Raw genomic sequence first — 21,917 nt, 5'->3', positions numbered from 1 at the left:
TTTGGCAAACTTCCCTCTTAAAGGCTGCTCTCCATCACACCTTCTGGTAAATGCAGGACTAGGAGAGGCTTGCTAGGTGCAAAAAGGCTCTATTTCAGACCATTTTTGGAAGGTGGAAAGGTGCGAAAACTACAGCGCAGCAGCTTTGTCAGGCTGCTGTCTAGCAAGGCTGTCTCTCTGTAACTGGAGTTTAAAATCTCCCTTCCTTCTGTTGCTTTTCTGCTCAGCAGCAAACAAGACACATTTTCTCTGGTGATCTCCAAAAAGACCTCTGCCTTGAGATGAAGCAGAGGCCAAGTGGCCAGCTTACACCATCCATAAATGCCAAATTTGTGACAACATGACRGAGATTTGCTCCCATGCGTTACAGAGAGCTGTCATTCGTTTCCTCTCCCAAATCACAGTTAATCCATGTTATGCTCCCTCCCAGCCTTCTGAGCAATCTAATAGCTTTGAAGACTTTTGTCCTCTGGCAGCAGCAGCATTTATTCCTTAATCCATCAAACTTATTGTTCTTAAATCAAAAAAAACCAAATCCACCCTGGACTCCTTTGCCATATGTTTTTGCTTTACATGGTCTCATGGTGACAACATCTTACCCAGAGGGTGGGTTTCTTTGGTCATGGGCCACCAGTGTAAGAAAGAGTAGCCTTGGCAGGGAGGTGGCAGCAGAAATGAGTCTTCCCAGCCTTTGCTTAGTTTCCAAGAAAAAAAAAAAAAGTCGCTCTGGAGAAGATGCCATGGTAGGATGGACATCRGAGCCTTGGTAAGGCTGGTTTGAGGATGGAGGTGTTCTCCTTAACCTCGCGCCCGCCTGGTTAGCCCAGCCTGGGCTCTCCTTCCATGTGAYGGTGCGGGCTTAGGCGATGCCCGGACCACGGAGGCAACGGGCCSCGTGATAGCTCCTGCGTTCGCAGCACCCACCGCTCCCTCCTCACCTCCAAAGCTCTGCACTGAGCRGGCACAAAAGCACCGAGGTGGAGCACACGACCGGCTGTGGAGTTCACGCCGAAAGATTTTGCGGCTCCGAAGCACCAGTTGAGTAATTTGATTCCCTCCCCCGGTTCGCAGGAGGGAGACTTTGGTCTAGCAGGGACGTGCGCTGATGTGCAGAGTACAGCGTGTACGTCGTGTCCTCACTAATTTCTCAGTTGATCTATAGCCTCTAGGAGCCTGCCACTAACCTCCTCCTCGCAGTGCCATATAGGAGCACGAGTCTCCTCGGGAAACATCTGGCCAGCTTGTTTCGCCAGCTCTCTGCTCTGCGAGTCCCTGGATGAAATTAGGCACTTGCAGGCTGAATGAAAATACATTGTATGTGAAATAATCCCCCGCCGAGACTGGCGTCTCAAAGCAGAGAGCGAGGAAGTTTTTGTACTAAGCTTACGCGTTGTTTCCCTGGAAGGATTGATCTGGCTAATGTCTCGGCAGCGGGCTATCGTTTGGGGCAAGATGCCGCAGTAATCAGATATCTAGCAGGGAGGGTGGCCCTCGGCACCTACAGCGAGATCCCTGCGTCCAGGCAGCTGGATAAATCGCAGCCAGCCATGCCTGCTGCAAGCAAACGTGCCAACAACTTGGCCGTAAAATACCTCCCTGAAGCAGAGTCGAGGGCTCCGGGGGAGGAACAGCACCGCTCTCATCCTTCATCGGACGTGGCCCCGAGTCCGTCGGCATCCCCAAGATGGAAACGCACGCAGAAAAGCGCTGAGCTAACACCAACCGCCTGAGTGAGCACAGCGGGGAGCCCATCCTGGGGAGAAGTACCAAAGCAGAGGATAACCGCCGATCCAAGGGAATCCCGATAAATGCCGGACCAAGGGAAGCCACAGAAGGAAAGTGTTGCCGGTGGAAACACGGCACCTGGCCCCAAAGGACTGCCGAGCCAAGGCAGCGGAGAACAACCTTTTTAGCAGCCCTGCTTCGATAGCCATTGCTTGAGTGCTCAGTTTGATTAATCCTCCTCTGTGTTCAACCTTTCCACAGAGCTGCTGGTTCTTTTGAGGTCTTTGTGGTCTGGGGTGTCCCAGGTAAATTGCTTTGGCTTTATATGATTTTTTTAACCTAGCTTATATGGCTGTGCAAGGTGCTGGACAACCCCAACATGAGCAATGGGCTTGAACCCAAAGGACTTGCATCCTGAAGGGCGAAGCCAAATAGATAAGTGACAACTGGAGACAGGGAAAATGCACCATTCTCCTGCCTGAGCCAGGCGCTTCCCTGTCACAAACCGGTGGCCCCCAAGCATCGCCGCAAAGCTAGTGTGGCTGTAAGGTTTCTAACGGGGTATTGTTTGAAGGAGGATGGCAGCATTTACTTGGGACACGGTGGGCCTAGAGGTACGAGGAGCAAGAGTCAGATCCTCCAGGGCAGACTTTTACAGAATGACTTAAAATGCTTCACAAAAATGCCAATTTGGCCTTTCCTCAACTAAGATCAGGAATACCGAAAGAGCGAGGAGGAGATGTCTTTTTTTTCCCCCCCGTCAGAGGCCAACCCTGGCTGGGCTTCACCACAGTCATGGGATAGCAGTTGGGATTTTTCTTCTCTAGCAACAGAAGAAAGAGGGAGGAGAAAGGACAGTTTTTAGCACTCCCCCGAGGTTGGGAGAGCTTTCCAAAGGTAAAAAATAAAAGGGACTCTTAGAGATGGTGTTTGTTTCTTTTCCATGGTTTAAGCTTTTTGGAGAGTGGGGAGGCCACCTCCTCATCGACAGTACCTGGCAAGAGAACTGTAAAAAAAAAAGGAAGGAAGAAGGAAAAAAATAGTTTATGAAAGAGAAGTATGCAGTGTCTTCATTAAAACAAAAATCCCTCAGTCTTTTGTCTCCATGCCCAGGCCCAGCTCGTACAGCGCTCGGCCACAAACCAAGCTCTGCGGAGCRTGCAGAACGTGCCCAGCTGAGGGACGCCACGTGGCCCCGTCGCTGCCGGAGCTGAGCCCCTCTGGAGACTTGCATYGCAAGAGATCTTGGCTGTTTGACGTTGCAGAGGGAGATTTCTGGAGATACACCTGAATTACAGCCCTCTCGAGAGATCCTAGGTCTGGCTGATAGCGAGGAGTCCTTAGTCGGACAGAGCTGCTGTGATGGCGTCGTATTTTGTGCATAAAAAGTCTGCTTCTGGCCCCGAGCCTCAGCTTGGAGAGCTGTTGTCTGTGAGGGATAGCCTACCCCTGTTTCCCCATGGACTTCAGGAGGAATATGGTGTTCCTGCAGACCTTACTCAGATAAGTAACTTTATTTGCCACATATATCAGGCCTTGCTTCAGCGTTTGTACAACAAGTGCAATACAACCATCCTGTGGGACATCTCCAGATTTTGGCCAGCTAGATGAGAACATCAATATGTCACCTTGACAGATCTGCTCTTCTGGAGGAGGCCAGCAACTGAGCACGGCCTGTATCTTCATGCACCAGCCCGAGCGCTGCTCATACTACGCAGAGGGATGCCCCGATGGTACAACCTATCCATGCTCCCCACAAGACAGGCCTTGCTCAAGGCATCCCAGTCAGGCTTCCCCAGCTCCCTGGATGCCCCACAAGTGCCTGATGGTCTGCTGGAGAAGCTGAAGAAGTGGTACTTTCAGGAGAGGTGGTAGTCCCGAAACAAAGAGCTTTGGGAAGTTTTGGGGCATGGTCTGGATTTGCTCTTTCTAAACAGAGTGAGGGGGTGGCATTTTCAGTATCCAGGGCTGAGACAAACACTTGCAGCCTTGTGCTATCATTCGAGGGGTGGGTGTGTGAGCGGGTCAATACACTCTAAAAACAGCTGTTCTCACTGCTGGCCTTGCAAGCAGGATGCTCCAGAGATAGCAAATGGGAAGGCATCAGGGTGAGCACTGCTGACCGAGATTTCTCTTGGGGTTAACGTACAGTTCAGAAATCAGAGCGTTCCGCTTGGAAGCAGAAAAGAGAGAGCAAGGAACAACTTACCAGAGCCGGAGGAGTATACCTCTGTTCTCCCCCCCCCCCMAAAAAAAACAAACAAACAAACAAAAAAAAAACAGGATGGCTTTGCAATCCTACTCTTGGCTAATGTTAGGACTCCAATATGAGTGAGTGACTATCACTACACAGAGAGGGACAGACATGACAGTTTCCCTGTCCAGGACTGGCTGCCAAAAAGCTCCTGGAGGTGGAGTAAGACGTGGCACCTCATCTCACACCAGCTGAAAAATGCCACTCCCAGTGCAGTCCCTGCATGGCACCAGCCTCGTCGTGCCTGCCATTAGCACACTTCCTTCAGATGCAGCAAATCCCAGGGAGATCTCACAGCTTTCACAGTGGCTTCTGAGCACCTGAAAGCTGGTGGAGTTTGTGCCAAGGAAGGACAGTAGCTCCAAAGCTGTCTTGAAGGATGTATCCCAGATAACCTCTCCAGGAGCCCAAGAAGGGATGGCTGTTTCCTATTGCCACCCACTGCTGGGGCATTAGTGTTATTTCTCCCGTGCCACCCAGTAGGAGTCTTCTCGGACTCCAAAGCCAGCCAGGCTCCCTGGACCTGGCTGCAATCCCCAATGCTAAAAGTGTGACCCTGAGGAGACACCTGCACGTCAGCTTCACTAGGCAACAGCAACAGCAGTTGCTGCTCTAGAGAGCCTGTGCCCTTTCCTACAAACATGTTAAACCTCTCCTGCTGCCGTGACTTCTGGAGCAACCCATGCCCCGTGGGAGCTGCTCTGTCCCTGCCGGGGTCAGATGGCCTGGGCTCCCCTGCGCCCAGGGGGCTTTGCAGCCACAGAGGCAGCTTTTTCGAAGCAAGAGCCCTTTTTAATCAAGAAAAGCCCCTTTCATTCACACTCCTCCCATGCTTGAGTGCCTGTATATTTTGCCGGACTCCACAAGGTGGCAGAAGGAAACTACTCTCTCCCGAGGAGTTTCCCGGAGCAGCTCTGAGCTCCACGTAGCCTGTGGCCAGTAGTACTGGGAATGCATCAGTAACTGGCAGAGGGTATTTGGCTTTAGTCTCAAACACAGCTGGAGCAACCATACGTGATACTTATTCCTTCTCCACTTGAGCAATCTTTTGTGAATACCCAGAAAAGAAGCGCCAAGCGGGGTGATGTGTAACACGATGCTTTCTTCGCTGTTGGGTGCTTACAAGAAAAGAAAGGACAGGGAGCCTGGCAGCTGTGACACTGAGGCATCCGTGGGCTAAGTGGGGACTGGGAGCCTGGAGGAGTACGAGGACGGGGCTGATCTCTCTGCTAGCCAGCTCTCTAAGTTATGTGTGGCCAGCTCAGATATGGTCTGTGTGGTCTTCCATGTGGTCTTGTATGAAGTTCCCTATCTGGGATGACTTAGTGAAACCTCACTTTCCCCATAGCTTTTCAGAAGGGCCCTTCTGACTTTTGATACTGGTGAACATACACGTGGTAGCCTCTTTTTTTGCAGGATCCTACTAGCCCAGATGGCTGACTGAGAATGGAGGGCTCCAAGGCCCCAGGAGCCTCCAGCCCTGGGGGCAACCCAGAATGAAAACTGAATTACAATGGAAAAAGCTACAAGAAAGTTATTTTGGTTCTGGCTGGAACTGTATTAGAAAGGCTAACGAAGGAGGAAAATCTACTTTTATTAAGTGGAACGTGCTTTSTGGATGGGATGGGCTTATAAAATTCCCCTTCTCCTATCAATCCAAAGAGCCCTTCAGAACATCTCTGCCTCCCACTCTGTTCAGTGCTCAGGGTGTTTTATTGCTTCTTCTCCAGTCTAGAGTCATCTGTGGTGTAGTCTGCCAGCTCTGATGGGTCCTGCAGGCTGTCCTTTACCCCTTTCCCGCCTCCCTCCCACCCTCCAGCAAGAATATTTCTGGGTGGCATCTCCCACCCATGGAGCAAGTGAGTCCAAGTTTCAAGTCACTGGGAGTTAGGCACTTCATTTTTGCAGCTCCCTTTGAAAAAAAAGAAAACAGGCTGTAATTTTGATATAWGCCACAAATGCCTTTCCTTCACCAGCCCGCTCTCACCATTGCCTCTATTCCCATGGCCAACAGGGGCTGGCAGCTCGCATGTGGGGGGCGATCATGCGACTTGCCCAAAAACCACACAAACGCAGGCAGCTCTGTGGCTTCTAGGTTGCCCTTCAGCTTACTCGCTGAGCCTGCTGAAGGAGAAGAATAGCAGCWTGTGTTCGTTTATTGCTGGAGCCAGTCTCGTGTGTAGTAAGAGGGTGTTGATAAGCAGATGATTCATCAGACCGTCTCAAACGGCCGCGCAAGATTAGCGGTACCCYGTGAAGGCAGCATGTGATGAGTAGCTTTTGTGGGGCACTATTTGGAAAGCCTTGGTGGAGGGGGGGTGTTCTGTGCCAGCTTGGTTGCATCTCCTACTTGCTTTTGTGCAAGTCAAAGGGATCGTGTTTACCTCTGTAGAGGCCTTGCACTGCTGTTTTGGGTTTTTGTTTTGTTTTGTTTTTTACATATGAGGAGATAACAAATCTTCCAGTGGCTTCACAGAGGTTGCTGGGATTTCTCAGACGAGGAGATACTTGAAATCTGGTAAAAGCAAAGGCATCTGGCCATGTCCATGGCCATGCTCCCTGAGGAGCGCCATTGCCCCCATCAGCGGTGGTGCACGGGAGCTTGGTGGGAGGGAAATGGACCAGCCTGGGAAGCCAGGATAGCTCGGTGGTGCATCTCATCTCCAGTTACACTGGTTATTCCAGAAGACTCTCATGCAAAATGTGTTGGCACTCGCCAGCTCAGAGCCCACCAAGAAACGTGCTTGCAAACAGCAGGAGTATTATCAGCTCTATCTCCATTTCCTGCATGCGGTCAGATGCCAGATGCAGAGTTATCTCTGCTCTTCCATTAACGCAGCACGGAGTTCCTCCATTGGAGAAACGAGGGGTCTGGAAGTGAGTCAGGCATGAAGCTTTAGCTCTGTGGGAATTGGGTTTTGCATGTTAGGCAGCTCGTTGTGTGAGCTGATATCTACGTCATTGTGGTTTCTAACTTTCAACTAGTGAAAGCAAAAGGAGATAAATTTTATTGCTAATTAAGAGCCTGGTATCAGTGATTTGAAAGCAGAATCTGAGCAAGCTTCAGACCAGTTCTCACGGCTTCCAAATCCAGTACACATTAAGGGAAAAAAAAATGCCTGGATACACAGAAGTCTGGATACACAGGATTCAATTTTTCAGTTTGGGTATGTCTCCTGTTCTCGAATCCGGCTGAGCATTTCTGCCGATCTCTAAAGCAAAGGACACAAAGAGCTCCGCTGACCTCCTGTTTCTGCATTTGGAAGTGAAGCGCTTGCCTGGGTGTTGTGCTGAATCTGGACCGTGGTACCTGGCACGGGAGAAGCTGCTGTGCTGAAGGTCTCCCCTTCTTCCAGGGAAGAGCGGAGACTGCTGAGCCCTGGGCACAAACATCTCCCACTGCGCACAGCAATATCGTGTTGGGTGCTGGATGGTTGCACACAGTCTTTTCAGGAGCAGAGCCAGACAGTATGTGAACAAGGAGCATTTTGTTTGTGCTGGTATGCCGAAGGACCAGACCTTGGTCCCTGGCTTTCCTTTGGCTTTGTCTTACTTAAAATCTCAGTTGTTTAATCAGTGCGGTTTGCATTAGGGTCCTCTGCCTTTCAAGGGCTTCAGGATTTGCAGAGATGCATCACCAGAGACGATGCCGAACCCCTTCTCGCTCGTGCCTCCTGACCATAGTCTTGGGTGGCTGGGGAATTAAAAAGCAAAACCCTGCTCAGACTCTTTCTGTGGGCAGTGAACCCTTTACAAGGGTTTCTGTTTCGGGGTTTCTCACTGGGGGAAATGGGCAGTTCTTCCTCTTCCCAGTCACGAAGCATTGTCAAAGAGGCTTTTAGGCTGAAGTTTTCCTCTCTGTCGATCTCATCTGACTTCCAGGGACCCACTTCTGATTTTCTTTAGACAAAAGGAGCCCTTTCCTGCCGTCTGGTTCACGATGTCATCTCCCCAACGTCAGSTCCTAGCAGACAGGCTGTAAGTAGCAAAGGACAGGCAGCTGGGGTCTGTTTCTCCTTTTCAGCAATATCAGCTCTGCCTTTTTCCTAGAAAAGAGACCCCCTCTGAACTCAGACAAAGCAGAAACCAGTTCAGTGATGACAGCCTGTATTTGCAAGCAAGTAAGCACTTGAGACATGTGTGAGCTGCTTTGTTGTTAGCCCTCTAAAACTGTGCCTATGTGCCTAAATAGAGTTCATTTTTGACCGTGCTAGTTGAGTGAACAGGAGCATCCAGTTAGTGTCCTCACCTGGTAATTCCGATTTTCTCTCACATCTTCTTCGGTGTTTAGGGTTTCAAGTGTGGCTGGCAAAGCCCCCAGCCTCTTCTGCAGTGTTATGCTCTGTATGGACAGTGCTAATCCAAGTCCCTGACRTGGACTGTAATCCCGGGCACCACACAAATTACATGTAAGAAGTGTTGGGGGGGGAAATTGTCTGAATGATCCTCTTGTTAATTTGGTGGGGTCACTTGAGTTTGAGATCTTCAGCAAAACTTCTGTGTCATCACTGTCAGAACGACATGAAAATCTTAGCATTTATTATCAACTGGYTGGGGCGAGTCAATGGGAACAAGATGAAGAATCATCAAATAGCACATGTCTATGTCATGTTTGAGCTGTTCTTCAAGACTTTCATCTTTGCCTGTGATCCTTGGAAATATTTCTGCTTCCAGCCCTGTCCATGAGCATTTCACATCTGAGATGTATTGAACCGTTGATCTCCAGCACAACTCCCCTAAATCAGTGATGTTGAAACTGATGCCAAACCTTAACCAGACCCAGGCTCTGAGGCTCGAAGTGTTTCTCAATTTGCACCTCCCGGACTGCAGATAGGATTCGCCCATGGCTGCTGCCAATCTATTTAGCCCAAAACATTCTGTGTTTTTATCTGTTACTGCTGGGTTGCAATAGGTAACAATCCATTAAAACACCTGTGTCTGAAGTGGCCTTGAAGTCACGTTGACTCAAACGGGATTAACTCATGTTTGTTCAGCTACTGTTTACCTTGGTGAATTCCTATGAGCTCTAGAGGGTGACAGCCTTTGCCAAGTATTTTGCCACCTGTCCACAGGCGGATGCTTGGATTACATTTTTAATCTCTGCAAATGATATGCTGACACAGGACCAAGTTCACCCGCTTCACTAGTGAAAATCCAAAGGTTGAAGGCTGTGCAAAAATTCAGCTCCTGGTGGGACCCTTGCCGCTAGCTTTTTGTAGGCAAGTGCCCTGCTTCCCCTTCTTGCTAAGGCACTACTCAGTGAAAAGAAGCTGGGGAATTCACTGAATAGGAACTGYTCAGTCTTGCTCATGGTAGTAAAACAAATGTTTTCTAATCCCCCATGACTGTAGCTTTCTAATTGYAACCAATGTCAGAGTGTTGTTTTCCATGAAAGACCACGAAAGGCAGACAGTGAAGGACCRTTTTCTTTAAGCCAGGCTGTTGGAGTCATTCTGGTTGCCTCCACATGAGATGCAGTCATGCAGTAACGTAATTAAATAGTCATATTAATAGTAAGACYCATAACGATGCCTGATGGGTCATGTACAGAAATAGCTGCTGCATTGTACCCTGCTCCTCCCCAAGACCAACATGATAAAAGGTCTTTATAAAACTGCCAAGAAGCTGAAGGCAGAAGGAATGTGATCACAGACCTAAGAAATCTCATGACTTGGAGATGACTGCAGAGAGGTGGAGGCAGAGACAGAGGCACCCGTGAGTCTGCAGCAAAGGCTTCCTCCGGGTCAGCAGCAAATGTTCCCTGCTGCCTTGGTTGTCGGAGCTGGGCTGCTTTYGCTCTGCTGCCTTGAATAAGAGCCTTGTGTCTGCTTCAACCGCAGCTTGAAGATGGCCTTGAGGAGGTGCCGCTCCTGGTCTGACTCCATCCAGCTTTCAGACACTCCTGCAGCCTGGCCAGGTGCCTGCAATATCCCCGCGCTGGGAGTAAGGACACGCGTGGGAGCCATCCGTAGCCTGAGGAGGAAAGCTGGTGTAGGCACAGGTGTAAATCAGCATATCCCCTCTCCAAGCAGCTACGTGCCAAGACCCCCATGGTTTCACCACCTCCAAGGCTGCCCGTGCTGCCAGTTGCAGCTGCCTCTGGCCAGCAATGTGCTTACCTGCTTCAGCTTGTAACACTTCTCCCTTCCGATTTGCCAAGAAGAGGTCTAGGCCTCCAACTCGACTGAGATCAAGGGCTTTGGGCTACATGAGGCTGCCAGAAACGCCCGGCTAGCAGGAAATACTCAATTTGCCTCGTCCCTTCCACCCCATTCACATGTGGTCTCTGCAGACCCTAGTGTCAGCTGGCCTTTTTACTTGTGATATTAGTGTCAGCATGAGCGTGATTCTGTTTTCTGGGTTTTTATTGTTGTTGTTGTTTTAACATGACTTCATAAGATTTGGGGGCCTTTATGCAYGACTGTAAGAGGAAGAAGCGACAGGGGAAACCGCTGCGGTCAGGCGGATTCGATTTTCTCTCGCAAAGCAGAGGCTACGCTCACTGGGAGCCGGCGATCRCTGCAAAATTTGCAACAGGAAAAATCTGTCTCTGCTGATTTGCATACTGTTGTTCGGGGGAGGTTGGAGGAGGGGGGAGGCTGAAGTTTCCCTATGGGAAAGCTTCCCTTCCTGGGAATATGCAGTCCACAAGACRTTGGCCGGTGCCCACCACCCCCTTATCTGCTCGCCCTCGTATTCAGGACGGGTGCAAGCCCAGGGGTTTGAGCTCTTGGCACGACTGTATTAAAAGGCCCTCGAACAGGGTCTCCTTGTGATGTTAATTAGTATCTATTGACCCACTCTGCTGTTTGGACGCAGCGAGGCGCGCTGGCTCCCAAATGCGCTTATGTAAGGAGCAGCTCAATTCCTGCCTCGCTCCTGCCAATAAACTGATTTATTTTTATTTTTTTTTTGGTGAGATCGCATCTCCACTGGCAGAGGAGCTAGAATGAATTTGCAACCTCCAGTGCGGATTGTGCATCCCCCCCACCCCGGCCACCCCCAGCCCCGACATCTAACCCCAAATCACATCTACGATAATGACATTTTTCAGCACAAAGTTTGTCCAAGTTTGGATGCAAAGTCCTTTTGTGGCTCTGTTCGTAGAAGTTAATCTCATCTTTGTTTCGAGTGAGTTACCGGGGTAGATAATTCTCTGCACCACGTGAACAAAACGCAGTGGCAAACGAGTAGCAAAAAGCCTGGCCAGCCCGCAGAAGGGGCAGCTGACGGTGACAAGGCGACCGCCCCCCGGCAGACTAAACTTTTTTTGCCTTCAGAATTGCTTTTTGTTTTCAGCGCTGCTCTCTTGCTCTGTGTTCAGGTGCCTGCTGGGGAGAGGGGGGGGGAATGAAATAAAAGCCTGCTGGTCCTTGGCATGGTGACACCGGTGGTGGCATCAGCCCCCTCCCAAGCGCAGTGGCCTGCCTCCCCGGAGAGGGGCGGGGGGGGGGGGGTTGGTTTTAAGGTCGGTCGGAGCCGCGCACCCCGGCTAAAGCGGACGCTTGGTTGAAGCAAAGCCCGGCGGACGAGGCGTGGAGCCGCCTGCGGCTTTCCCCGGGGCCGGCTGCCGGGGAGTAGCCGCGGCTGATAAGTCCCRCCGCCTGCCTCCCCGGGGCGGGCTCTGTCCCGCCGGCGGGGTTCGAGGAGCTCGGGCGCCCGCCGAGAGAGAGCGGCCGCGTTGCACCCTCTCCCGGCCCCCCTAGGGTAGGCGAGGACCGGGGCGGACTCGGGTCAGCGGTGCCGCCTCCCGCGCAGCCCTGCCCGAGGCACCGCTGCCTGCGCCGCGGCGTAGACTCGGCGACGCAAGATGGGGAGGAAGCTGGATCTTTCCAAGCTGACTGACGAAGAGGCCAAGCATGTCTGGGAAGTCGTTCAGCGGGACTTTGACCTGCGGAAGAAAGAGGAAGAGCGGTTGGAGTGAGTATCTTCTCCGTGGGTTTTGCAAGCTTCGGCGACTCGCTGAAGGAAGCCGTGGCCGTAGATCCCCGTACGCCCCGCCAAGTAGGGGGTGTAGAAACCAAGCCAAAGATTGAAGCCGCAGGCAAGGAGGAGCAGCTGGGACCCGTTCGTGACTCACGCGTCGCGATTTACAGGTTATCAGCTGCAAGGCAATGCCTTCCTGCCGCAAAGGCGCAAAGCGGCATTCTTCCGCGGGGCGTGAGCGTTGGCGCAGATCCCCGTAGCCCGGACAGATGGTTTATGCGTCTTAAGTATCTGGCCCCGCTGAACAAATGCCCGTGGCTGGAGTCAGGATTGGTACCTGTATGGATCTCAGAGGGAGCAAGCGATCAGATTTGGCTCCGTTGCCTTTGCTTTACTTAATGGTTCTCATACATTCGGTACCAGAGGGTGGTGGTCAGTGGTTTGGTGGGTCCTGGGAGCCTACAAACACCTTCTGGAGGATCCTTGGAAGATAACTGAGAGGAGCAAACCTATTGTCCGTTGGCTTAGGTATGCTATATACAGGGGTCTATGGCCACTCTTGGAAAATTTTAGGGATCTGCAAATTGGGCAAAAATTGGAAATCATTGGAACAGCAAATTGAGATATCTATTGTACATAGGACGCTTGACAAAAGTGCCAGTTAAAAAAAATACTCRGTCAGCTGAAATTTGTGTGTGAGAAGATTCCCTGGCTTTGTTCGTCGGTACCTTGCACTCGGAGTTTCTTGGGTTTGTTTTAAGCAGCTGCAGCATCCCTGTTCAGCCTAGTTAGCGTTGGGCTAAGTTCTCACTGTCATCTGAATGTGACAGCCGGTGCTCCAAGGCCACCTTTGGGCAGCACTGCACTTCTGCTAACCCCAGTTAGCTCTAAATTTTGTGAGCCAGCCGGATGGCTCAGCTATCCTTTAGGGACTGGGAGCTCCTTGATTTCTTTCCATTGGATCGGAAAGGAGGGATAAGGGATGGCATAGGTGAGGATCATGCTCCTTCGATCTTCACTTGGGATACCTGCATCTGAGCAGGATCTAAACTCAGTCAGTGGAGGAGAAAAGGTAACAGACACTTAGAGTTCAGTCCTGATGCAAAAAGGTGTGATTATCTATCTTCTAGTGAGTTTGTTAAACGTGATAAATATCTGGCTTCAGTCCAGCTATCTTTGTATGCAACATACTGATTTAGAAGAGAACTGCTTCATTTTATACCTTGTTTACAGGATTAGCAGTTTGCTGCTAAAGAAGGGCCAGGATCAGGGCCGTTCATTTTCAGCTTCACAGCAGTTTTTTGGAGTAGTCAGCTTTTAGGTGCTTGTTTCCTTAGCGAAAGCGAGATCTTGAGAAGCATCCTTGGAAAGCTGGCTGTTGTGGGCTTCCCAGGCAGGACTGCCCATTGCCTCTGCCTAGGGAACCACTTCTACAAGGTGTTTCATAGCACACATGTGAGCTCTTGGCTGGGGACGGGGGCATCTGGGAGACCTGGATGTAATCCCTCCCCTGCCAGAAGCTTCCCATGTTTCCCTGAGCAAGTTCCCAGYTAACTCCAGTGGGGAGTTTTGTGGGGTTACCATGAGACTAAACRCACTGAAAAAAATGGTCAGCAGCTCCACTACAGCAGCTTCCGGGACGAATTTTAGGCAGCTGGAATAAGATCTCTCCCAAGGATGCCTGCTCTGAAAGAAGTCGGTATTGATTTCAGAGGCCAAAGAAGCAAATAGGTTTGAAAAACTCACTTTTCATTACACTTTTTCAAGATCGCCTGGGAGCCTCTCAGTCTTACTTCTGCAATTTATTGTGTGACCTKATGATGGCTGGCAGGAAAACAGCTTCTTCTGTCTCAAAGGGGGTTTCAAAACACCAAATTGTAGTGGGCTTCCTTGCGTTTCTGGTCAAAGCGGGTGACAGAAGTGATCTGGCAGTGCATACCTGCAGCTCACAGCACTGTTGCAGAGCTCGGTGAGAATTAGCACCCCTGACTGGCCAAACAGGCCAAAATTCCTGTGCAACCAGCTTGCACAGACAGGGTTGCCARGCTGGGCCACCTCATCTGTTGTCTGCTCAGAGTACCCAGGCCAGCTGAGGCCAGGGAGAGCTGATGAGGAACTGGTACACCATCAGCCAKGAAAAGTTCTCAGATACAAATTTTCCAGTGTCCTGATTAACCTTTGCCTAAGAAAACCCAGCCTGCGTGGGCAGCAGGGATAACTCTGTGTCATCATCTATTGCCTTCCACTGCCGGTAGCTCTAAAGTGCAGGATGGAGATCAGACAAGGGTATATTAAAAAATATCTGATTACCTGGAAAGGCTGGGTGTCTGCCTCCTGATGGCACTGAGCTTGAATTGGAGGAAAATATGGGAGCAGACATTGCTGTGCCCTGCAGCAAAGAAGCAGGCGATGCTAGTTCCTTSCCTATGTGACCTTGGCGCCAGCCTGGCTTGCGTAGGTCCACGCAGATGCCCACGAGGCTCCCAGAGTGAATGCCAGGGTGCAGGGTGCAGTGTCTGGTTTTTCAGTTTTGCTTTTCGATCTGGCCAGGCTGCAGCCTCTAAAACATCCTGTTCTACTGCATTCATTGCTTTCTAGCCCTGGAGGGTTTACATTAACTCCGTGGTGTCCGCCACTGCTGAAGCTTTTAGGGCAGAGCAGAGATTCAGTAAGATTTAGGGAAGAGCATAGAGAAAGGCAGTTCTTGCATGCAAGGTTTGTTTTTTTGTTTTTTTGTTTTTTTTTTTCCAAAAACAACTGGCTTTGCAAATGTAAAAGCGGGAGGAAGTTTGGATCCAACGTCAGCAGCAAGGGAAGGAGCCTCTTTAGCCTGAGCCTCCCTAAGGTCCCATCAGGTCCGGTCAGTGCGGGTAGGAGATGATTCCYGTGGGTGAATCCCCTTCCCGCGCRAGCACCCGGAGCGCTGGCYGCTTCCAGCCRGCGGCCGTTCGTCGGGCTCCTCGGCGGAGCTGGAAACCAGTGTGCCCCAGCTCAGGGCCCACGGCAGGTATTCATGTAACACCCGGCACGGACCGGCGGACAAGTCGCCCAGGCTGGGAGAGGCTGCCACGCTCTCCCATGCCGGAGAAGGGGGACGTGTGAGCATTTTGCTGCCCGCAACAAGTTGGGACCTGCGGGCGTACGTGCCCTCTCTTTGCTTTGACCATCTTCATTTGCTTTTTCTTCCCCGGGCCTGTCCCAACACGCCAGCCTTGGAGGAACATCCATCCCTCCTTGGGCTTTCTCTCCCCTCTTGGCTTCCCCTCCATGCTGCCTTTTTTTTTTTTTTTTTTTTTTGCAAAAAGCTATTCATCAGAGACGGACAAAAGCTTAAGCTGGCCGGACTCTGTGTTACCATGCAAGCGGAGGGCTTCGCCTGAGAAATTATAATTCCAGGTTTTCAACTGGTTCGGCTGAAACTTGGCTTTCCTTCGGCAACCCTTGTGACCAAGGCGGGGGTGTGTGTGTGTGTGTGTGTGAAGGGGTCTGATCGGCTCTGCAAACAAGCGAAAGCAGTTCAGTGAAAGATTGCATCCTGCTGGAAATGGCCCGAGCGTAGAGCAAAAAAGGACCGCAGAGTTTCGGGTAGCACCTGAAAGCCATGGCCAGGTAGGCCCTTGTCGCAAAGCCCGAGATTGATCCGCAAAGACCAGCAGCGTCCCGAGGAGAGCTGCTTCCTCCTCCGTRTTTGCYTCCTAATCCTCTGGCTTGAACGCCRCYGTTCAGCCGGGYGCTGAGCAAGGCGCTGATTTAGGTACCTGCAGCGCCCGTTTAAGAAACAAAAATAAATGCAAGTGTAAACAGGCCCGTTTCCTTGGCTGGTGCGGTTGGAAGGWGGTTTGTAAAGCTTGCATGCTCTGCACCTTTGCAGCTTTTCTGTTTGGGGGTCACGTGGAAATTTACTGCTAAATATTTGCACAACGCTCCAGTGTCACAGTGAACACGGTCCAACGTGCTGGCAGCAAGCTAGTTATAAAAATCTTCCCAGGAAAAAAAAAAGAGAGCTTCTCCCTAATGAGCCAACTGATTGGGCTAAATGGAGATTTTCTGCTTGGTTCTGTTCATGCCCTTCATGATGACAGACAGACTGCCATGGTGGGAGCCTCCCGCGAGTCCGTGAAGGATCCCCACTGGGTGCTGCGGTGACCCCGGCGTCAGCCACCGGCCGGCACGGCCTCGCCGGTCTCCCTGCGCTCCGGCAGCCGGGAGGGYGCCAGAAGCCAAACCAGAAGCCTTGTGCTCCGTGCTGGGCTTGCAAAGCAGCCCTGGGACCTTCCTGTCTCTCCGACCAGTCCTTGGGGCGGTTTGGGGGGTGGGGTGGGGGATTTAAATCAACAGAGGTTTTGTCTTCTGAGCTGGCTTTGTCAGTCTAGCGCTCAAGCCTGCTCTTTCTTGGTTACACCCATCTCCGTCAGGAAGCCCCAGAGGAAAGTTTAGCAATGGTGTARCTACCAGATAGGGTGCAAACCTTGTGAAGCCACCTGACTGCTTGAGGTTTCTGGCCCAGGCTGATTTCTGTGCTGGAAAATGCAGTTTCCTTACCCTGCCTCTACAGAAAACAAGGCTTCTAGGACCTTCCCTACAAATCAAACAGTGTCTTTAAACCATAGCCCAATAGACAAACATATCTGAGCGAGTGCGTAGCCTAGAGAGCAAATAGAAAGGCTTCAGGTAATGCAGCAGGTCCTTGCCTTCAACGTGGTGGTGCTTGCCGGCTCGGTAGGTTGCAATGGGTATTTTATCCRACCCTGGGTATTGTTGAGAGTTCAGTCTTGGGCTGAACCTGCGTGGGGACCTGCTCTGATAATCTGATCCGGCTAGCCGGGAAAGCCGGCYGGGAAGCGGAGTGCCAGGAGAGCGTGCTCTTTGAAAGCGCTTGCGTTAGCTGGGCGTTCACGGGCCCGGCGCGAGCATCTCCTCCGGCCGCTTCCTCCAGACCAGCCGAAACATCGGCGCCTGTCACGTCTGCCTTTAATTAAAAAAAAAAAAAAAAAATCTGCTGAATTTAGCACTGAAAGTCTAGGTTAAAACTCGACCAGAAGGGGTGGTGAAATCCCAGCAGCCCGACGCCCCGTGCAGCAAGGGTCACGCAAGGCTTCCCTCTCGCCTTCAGGCTGTTTCCAGGCTGCTGCTTTCCAGAGCCCGAGCTCGTAGCCAGGCATTTCGAATATAACCTGTTTTTCTGAACTGTGGCTAGTTCTCTAGTCAGATCATTTGCTACGGTTGCTTGACATGTCCTTTTTAATCTCTGATTGCTTTTTGTTGCTCCGAATTCCAGAAAAGCTTTYAATTCCCGGCCGAACTCCAGGCTCCAAGGTCACGGTGGGCTGGGATGTGGCCAGAGTGTTTGTGAGAGCAGTTGCTCTGCTGGGGTTCCTGCCATTTGTGGTCAATACCTTGCAGTGGCAATGGGATGGATTTTGGCACAGCCAAATTGCGCCTGAAATTTGGCAGTGGCAGATCSTAACGTACAGGAGCGTGCTCTGAATCTGGAGCCCAGCATCGCTTCTCTGCCTGGCTCTGCTTGGTTAACCCGTGCCACGTTACTAAATTAGATCTGCCCTACAGCTGTTTCCACAAGCTGTGAGACTCGGGACGTTCCCTGGAAAATCGTTCCCTAAAATGATTAAGTGTTGTGGAGTTTGCCATGTGAGAGGTTGCAGCGCTTGGTGAGATTATATTCAGCTGGAAAAAGCACCCAGGGGGAATTAAAAAAAGAAAAATCACTTAGTGGAGAAATTCTGCTTGTGGATACACTGATGTAAAAATTGGAGCAGCACCACTGATTTCCATGGGGTTGCTGCAGATCAACCACAGCGTGAGCAGGGATAGCGTGTGGGCCGGCGTCGGTCTGAAAAGTGTTGTGTTTGCTGACCCCAAGGCTGCAGCCAGAGGGGTCCCTGGCCCTGCTGTACCCGTATCCCCGTCTCCCTCCCTGATGCACGTTCCTTTGTTTGGGATTTTTCCCGCAGGGAGCTGAAATGCAAGATCGACAAGGCGAGCGGCAAGAGGGAGTTCCTGACGAGTCAGTCCCACCTAAACGAAACCCACTGCGTCCACTGCCTCCAGCCCTTCAAGTTCCTGCTGAACAGCAAGCGCCAGTGCCTGGACTGCCGCTTCTACACCTGCAAGAACTGCAGCCGCTACAACAAAAAGGAGCAGGGCTGGGTCTGCGATCCCTGCCGCCTGTCCAGGTACCGGCCGGCCAGCACGTCCCCTTGGCGGGCGGTCACGACGGAGGCGAGAAGCCGGGCAGGCCGTTGGGCTGAGGCTCGAGAAGCCTGTGTCCGCTCAGGTGGCGAGGAAATAAATGTAGTTTCCCCTTCTCTGTGCCTGGTATTTGCCCCCAATCCGTCCCCTGGTCTGCTGAGGGCATGGGAGCCCCCACGTTAGGGRTCGATGGGTGCTGGGTGAGGGCCGGCTTATCCAGAGCGCGGCTGTGCTGGCTCACCTGTACGTTTTCTCTGCTCTCGGCGGGCAGGATTGTGAAGATCGGGTCCCTCGAGTGGTACTACGAGCACGTGCGGTCCCGCTTCAAGCGCTTCGGAAGTGCCAAAGTGCTGCAGTCGCTCTACGGCAGGTTGCAGCCAGGTGAGGAGCGGGCTCTCTGCGCCCGGGGTGCCGAGCAGGCGTCTGCGCAGCACTTCCAAGAGAGCTGCCAGCGTCCGGCCGACGTCGGTCCGAGTCCGCGTTTGGCTGTCGCCGAGTCACCTGTCGCCCGCATCCCGGCCGGTCCGCGATTTCATCCTCCTCGCTGCGGCAACCCCCCTTCCTTGAGACGGCAGCTGCCCGTCGCGGTGCCCGTCGTCGGCAGGCGCCCGGGCTTTTCAGGCTCTAAACCTCCTCCCCTCGTCCTCTGCTGGGCYGGGGCCAGCTGGGGTCTGCATGTGGCTAGCCGTGATTTCCATCTTTACGACTTCCAGCAGATGGGCAAGCTGGAACGGACAGGGAGCAGCGGGAAGCCCGTGGCACATGCCMGTACTGAGGGCGTCTGTGCAGATGTTCTCTGGGGAAACGTTTTCCCCTATTAAGGTTTAAGATTTTACCACGGAATTCAGAATATTTCACCCTTCGTTTTCCAGTTCTTGCATGCTGAAGGCTGGAATTATGTAAGAGTTGCAGCTCTTGCTTTTCTTTCCTCTGATCTTTTGGCCACAAAAAAYGTTTGCACGAACAGCGTAAGCCCAAGCTGATTCAACCAGTCCAACTGCTCTTCTCTGCAGACCACTCGGTGCAGAAGCACTGTCGAGAGCGTGGAAGGTAGCAGCACTGAATAGCAAATTAAAGGCCTGAGGAACAATTTATGTGGCGCTCAGGCTGAAAACGCAGGGGACCACCCAGCAAGGACGAGCCGAGAGAGAACCAAGCTGAGCGCGAGGATTGCAGTGCTTTAGACTCTAGAAATCCATAAATTGAGATTCTGATGTCTCCCTGAGAAAGACGAATGATTTTGTTCTTGTCACTTAATTAACACCAGAGAAATGGCTTGGTCCTTGAGCAAGCGAGGATGTCCTCCTGCGGTGTGTCTCTGGTGGCAGGTAATTTGGCAGCATGATGCGTTTTGAGTGGCCTCATGTTGCTGGCCGGTCCAGCTGTGGCTTCCCCTCCTGGCCCATCCCCAGGCAGTGGTATTTTTCATTAGGCCTGTGGACGTGGCGGCAACAAGCTCTTCAATTTTGAAAAGTCAAGTCCCGTCTCCCAGCACGTGTTTTTCTTCTCTCTAAAGAGATTGTGTCTTGTGATGGTTAGAGAGTGGGAACTCCGGTTATTTTAGCTCAGTGGCTTGTTCTGTGCAAGGTACCTGGAGAAAACATATTTGCTTATTTATTTTCCCCGATTTTTTTTTCTCATTTAGGTCTTCATGACAGAGTTTACAGCCTGCCAGACATTAACAGTAAGTTTATTTTTTGGACTACAGTTTAAAGAGAATTGCAGCAGGTGGCTTCAAATTCAAGCCAGGTTCTCAATGCTTTTTGCTTTTCACTCCCTGCTGACCATGCTCTAGTGTGCGGAGAGGGGAGGAAAAAATAATAGTCGTGCTCCTAATCCAGACCTTTTCAACCCAGATAAGAAGCACAACCTCACCTCCAGGTGCACTGGTGTGCCCAGAGGGAAAACGGCCAGGAAGGGGGTGCTGAGGGTTGCCCATGCGTGGCATGCCGTTGTCTTCCTCCAGGTGAATGCCAGCTCCCCACCAGCGGTGGGACTGGAGATGACAGTGACAACGAAGATGATGTCCTTCGTGGAGCCGAAGCAGAGTGCTACAGCAGGGTGAGCATTTCCATCTGCGGCCTGTTCTGCCTGCCTTTGYGCCCCAAACTGCTTCTGGCCTTCATTGGGTGCTGGTGGCTTTCTGTGCCTTGTTCAAAATYGGGACCTTCCCTCTGTTTTCCTTCTCTGCAATAAACCCCACTTCGGTTTAGGAACAGTTAAGACAGTAAAACATGAAAGTCCCAGCTYCTATCCATATCCACCTCTTTTTTACTAGAAGAACAGATACTTGATAGGACAGCAAAGTGCAGGGCTTGCTGGGTCTTGGGAGACGTGGGGTTTGCCCTCAACTCTGAGAGCGCCTGCGGCRTGATCCTGAACACCGTGCTTCTCTGGGCCTCTACTTCCCAGTCCTTAACCTGGGAGCTACAGCAAAATTCACCCCTGATAAACAGCTCAGAGGTTAAAAGATCTACATGCATGGTAGGGATTATAGCTAAATGTGAAAGAGAACTTCTCAGCTGTGTCCACGTCATGGCTTTGAAAGGTCCGTTCTCAGCGGTATCGGTTCAGGACTGTATCAGTTTATCTCCTGTTTTTTTCTGGGACTGTGTGMATCAGCTGAAATGCAAATTAATAAGTCCTGATACGAAGCGGGTTTATCCTTGCAGCACGTGTGAAATTCGCTTGCGTGTTTGAAATGCCTGCATCGTTCCATACGTGCTGTTGTATACACACCGTTTCAGCCTGCGGCTGTGGCTATTTGCCGCATTTCGCACACTTGATACCTCGTTTTGATTTGACCTCACAAAGTTTTGGAGGTTTGCGCACCGCTGCCCCCGGCTTATCCCCTCCCTGGAGACAGGGAAATGCTTCAGGACTCAATGCAGATCCTGGACTTTCCTCGCAGGCATAGCCTGGCCGACATTCCCACTGTGCCTTTATAAACCAGGAGAGTTTCTCACTGCCTGCTCAAAGCCTCGATCCTCATCCAAACATTGTGGAAACTAGGAATCCTATTTTTCTCCAGTTTGAGCAAGCCCACRGCGTGCACGCGCTGCCCCTTGTAGCCAGCTCCCCGCACACGGCAGACCAGGGCCCTCCCTCCCCCTTCCGTCAAGGTCAGCTGAGTTTTATGCTGAATTTTGCTTTCTTCTACGCTGCCTAAGATGCGCAAGACAAAGCGCCTCCTGTCTGTTCATCCCTTTGATTTCGAGCTGGACTCAGACTACTCTGCTCAATCTCGCCGCCAGTCTGTGCAGCTTTCTCCAGCGGCCCTCAGCCCAGATGGCTTCCAGGTACTGGGAGAGTGGTGGGAGGTTGCATCTCTGTCTCTCCCTCCCCTCCTCCTTCCTTSCTACCTCTATTACCTCCTCCAGCTATCTGATTGCACGGTGGTTTGGGTAGGTGACGACAGTCTCTCTTGCCCTGCTTGCTATCTYTTCTTCCACGGGGCACAGAACTGCGTGAACATCAGACGCGTCCGAAGGAAGCTCAGAGCATCGCAGAGGCAGCTGCATTCCCCAGGCATTGCATCTCCTGTTGGGAGCACTCTGCTAGGGCTCCCGAGCCTCAGCAGGACCCGCGGGAAGCTCTAGCACGAGCAGCTGCGATGAGCTGCACCCTGTGGTCCTGATAACAGTGCCAGGGTTAGCTATCCCAGGCGCCCAAATTCCTGCGAGGGAATCCAGCTAGGGCTGCGCAGGATGTGGCAAAAGTTCTTCCAGCTTGAGCTGTTTCAAATCAAGCTATTTGGGCTGTTCCTGTTTGCCTTTCCTGTTGAAATTTCACTTAAAAAAAA

At 51.7% G+C, this 21,917-nt stretch overlaps 1 protein-coding gene across 3 annotated transcripts in view; it reads left to right on the top strand.

The window, feature by feature from the left end:
• Positions 1-11,621: 11,621 nt before the first annotated feature.
• Positions 11,622-21,917, top strand: part of MLPH (melanophilin) — a 30,889-nt gene continuing 20,593 nt past the window's right edge. For all 3 annotated transcript variants that reach the window (XM_085307459.1, XM_085307458.1, XM_085307457.1), the window contains exons 1-6: positions 11,622-11,899; positions 17,878-18,099; positions 18,387-18,496; positions 19,761-19,799; positions 20,082-20,176; positions 21,286-21,414. In XM_085307459.1, coding sequence (XP_085163585.1) covers positions 11,790-11,899; positions 17,878-18,099; positions 18,387-18,496; positions 19,761-19,799; positions 20,082-20,176; positions 21,286-21,414 — 705 coding nt within the window. In that variant the 5' untranslated portion in view covers positions 11,622-11,789. The remainder of the gene's footprint in view (positions 11,900-17,877; positions 18,100-18,386; positions 18,497-19,760; positions 19,800-20,081; positions 20,177-21,285; positions 21,415-21,917) is intronic.

This window comes from Rhea americana, unplaced genomic scaffold, assembly GCF_003343005.1.
Source record: "Rhea americana isolate MKP2758 unplaced genomic scaffold, rheAme1 scaffold_259, whole genome shotgun sequence".
Lineage (NCBI taxonomy): Eukaryota > Metazoa > Chordata > Aves > Rheiformes > Rheidae > Rhea > Rhea americana.
Note: the sequence above shows the minus strand (reverse complement) of the source record. Positions and strands in the feature narration are given on the sequence as shown.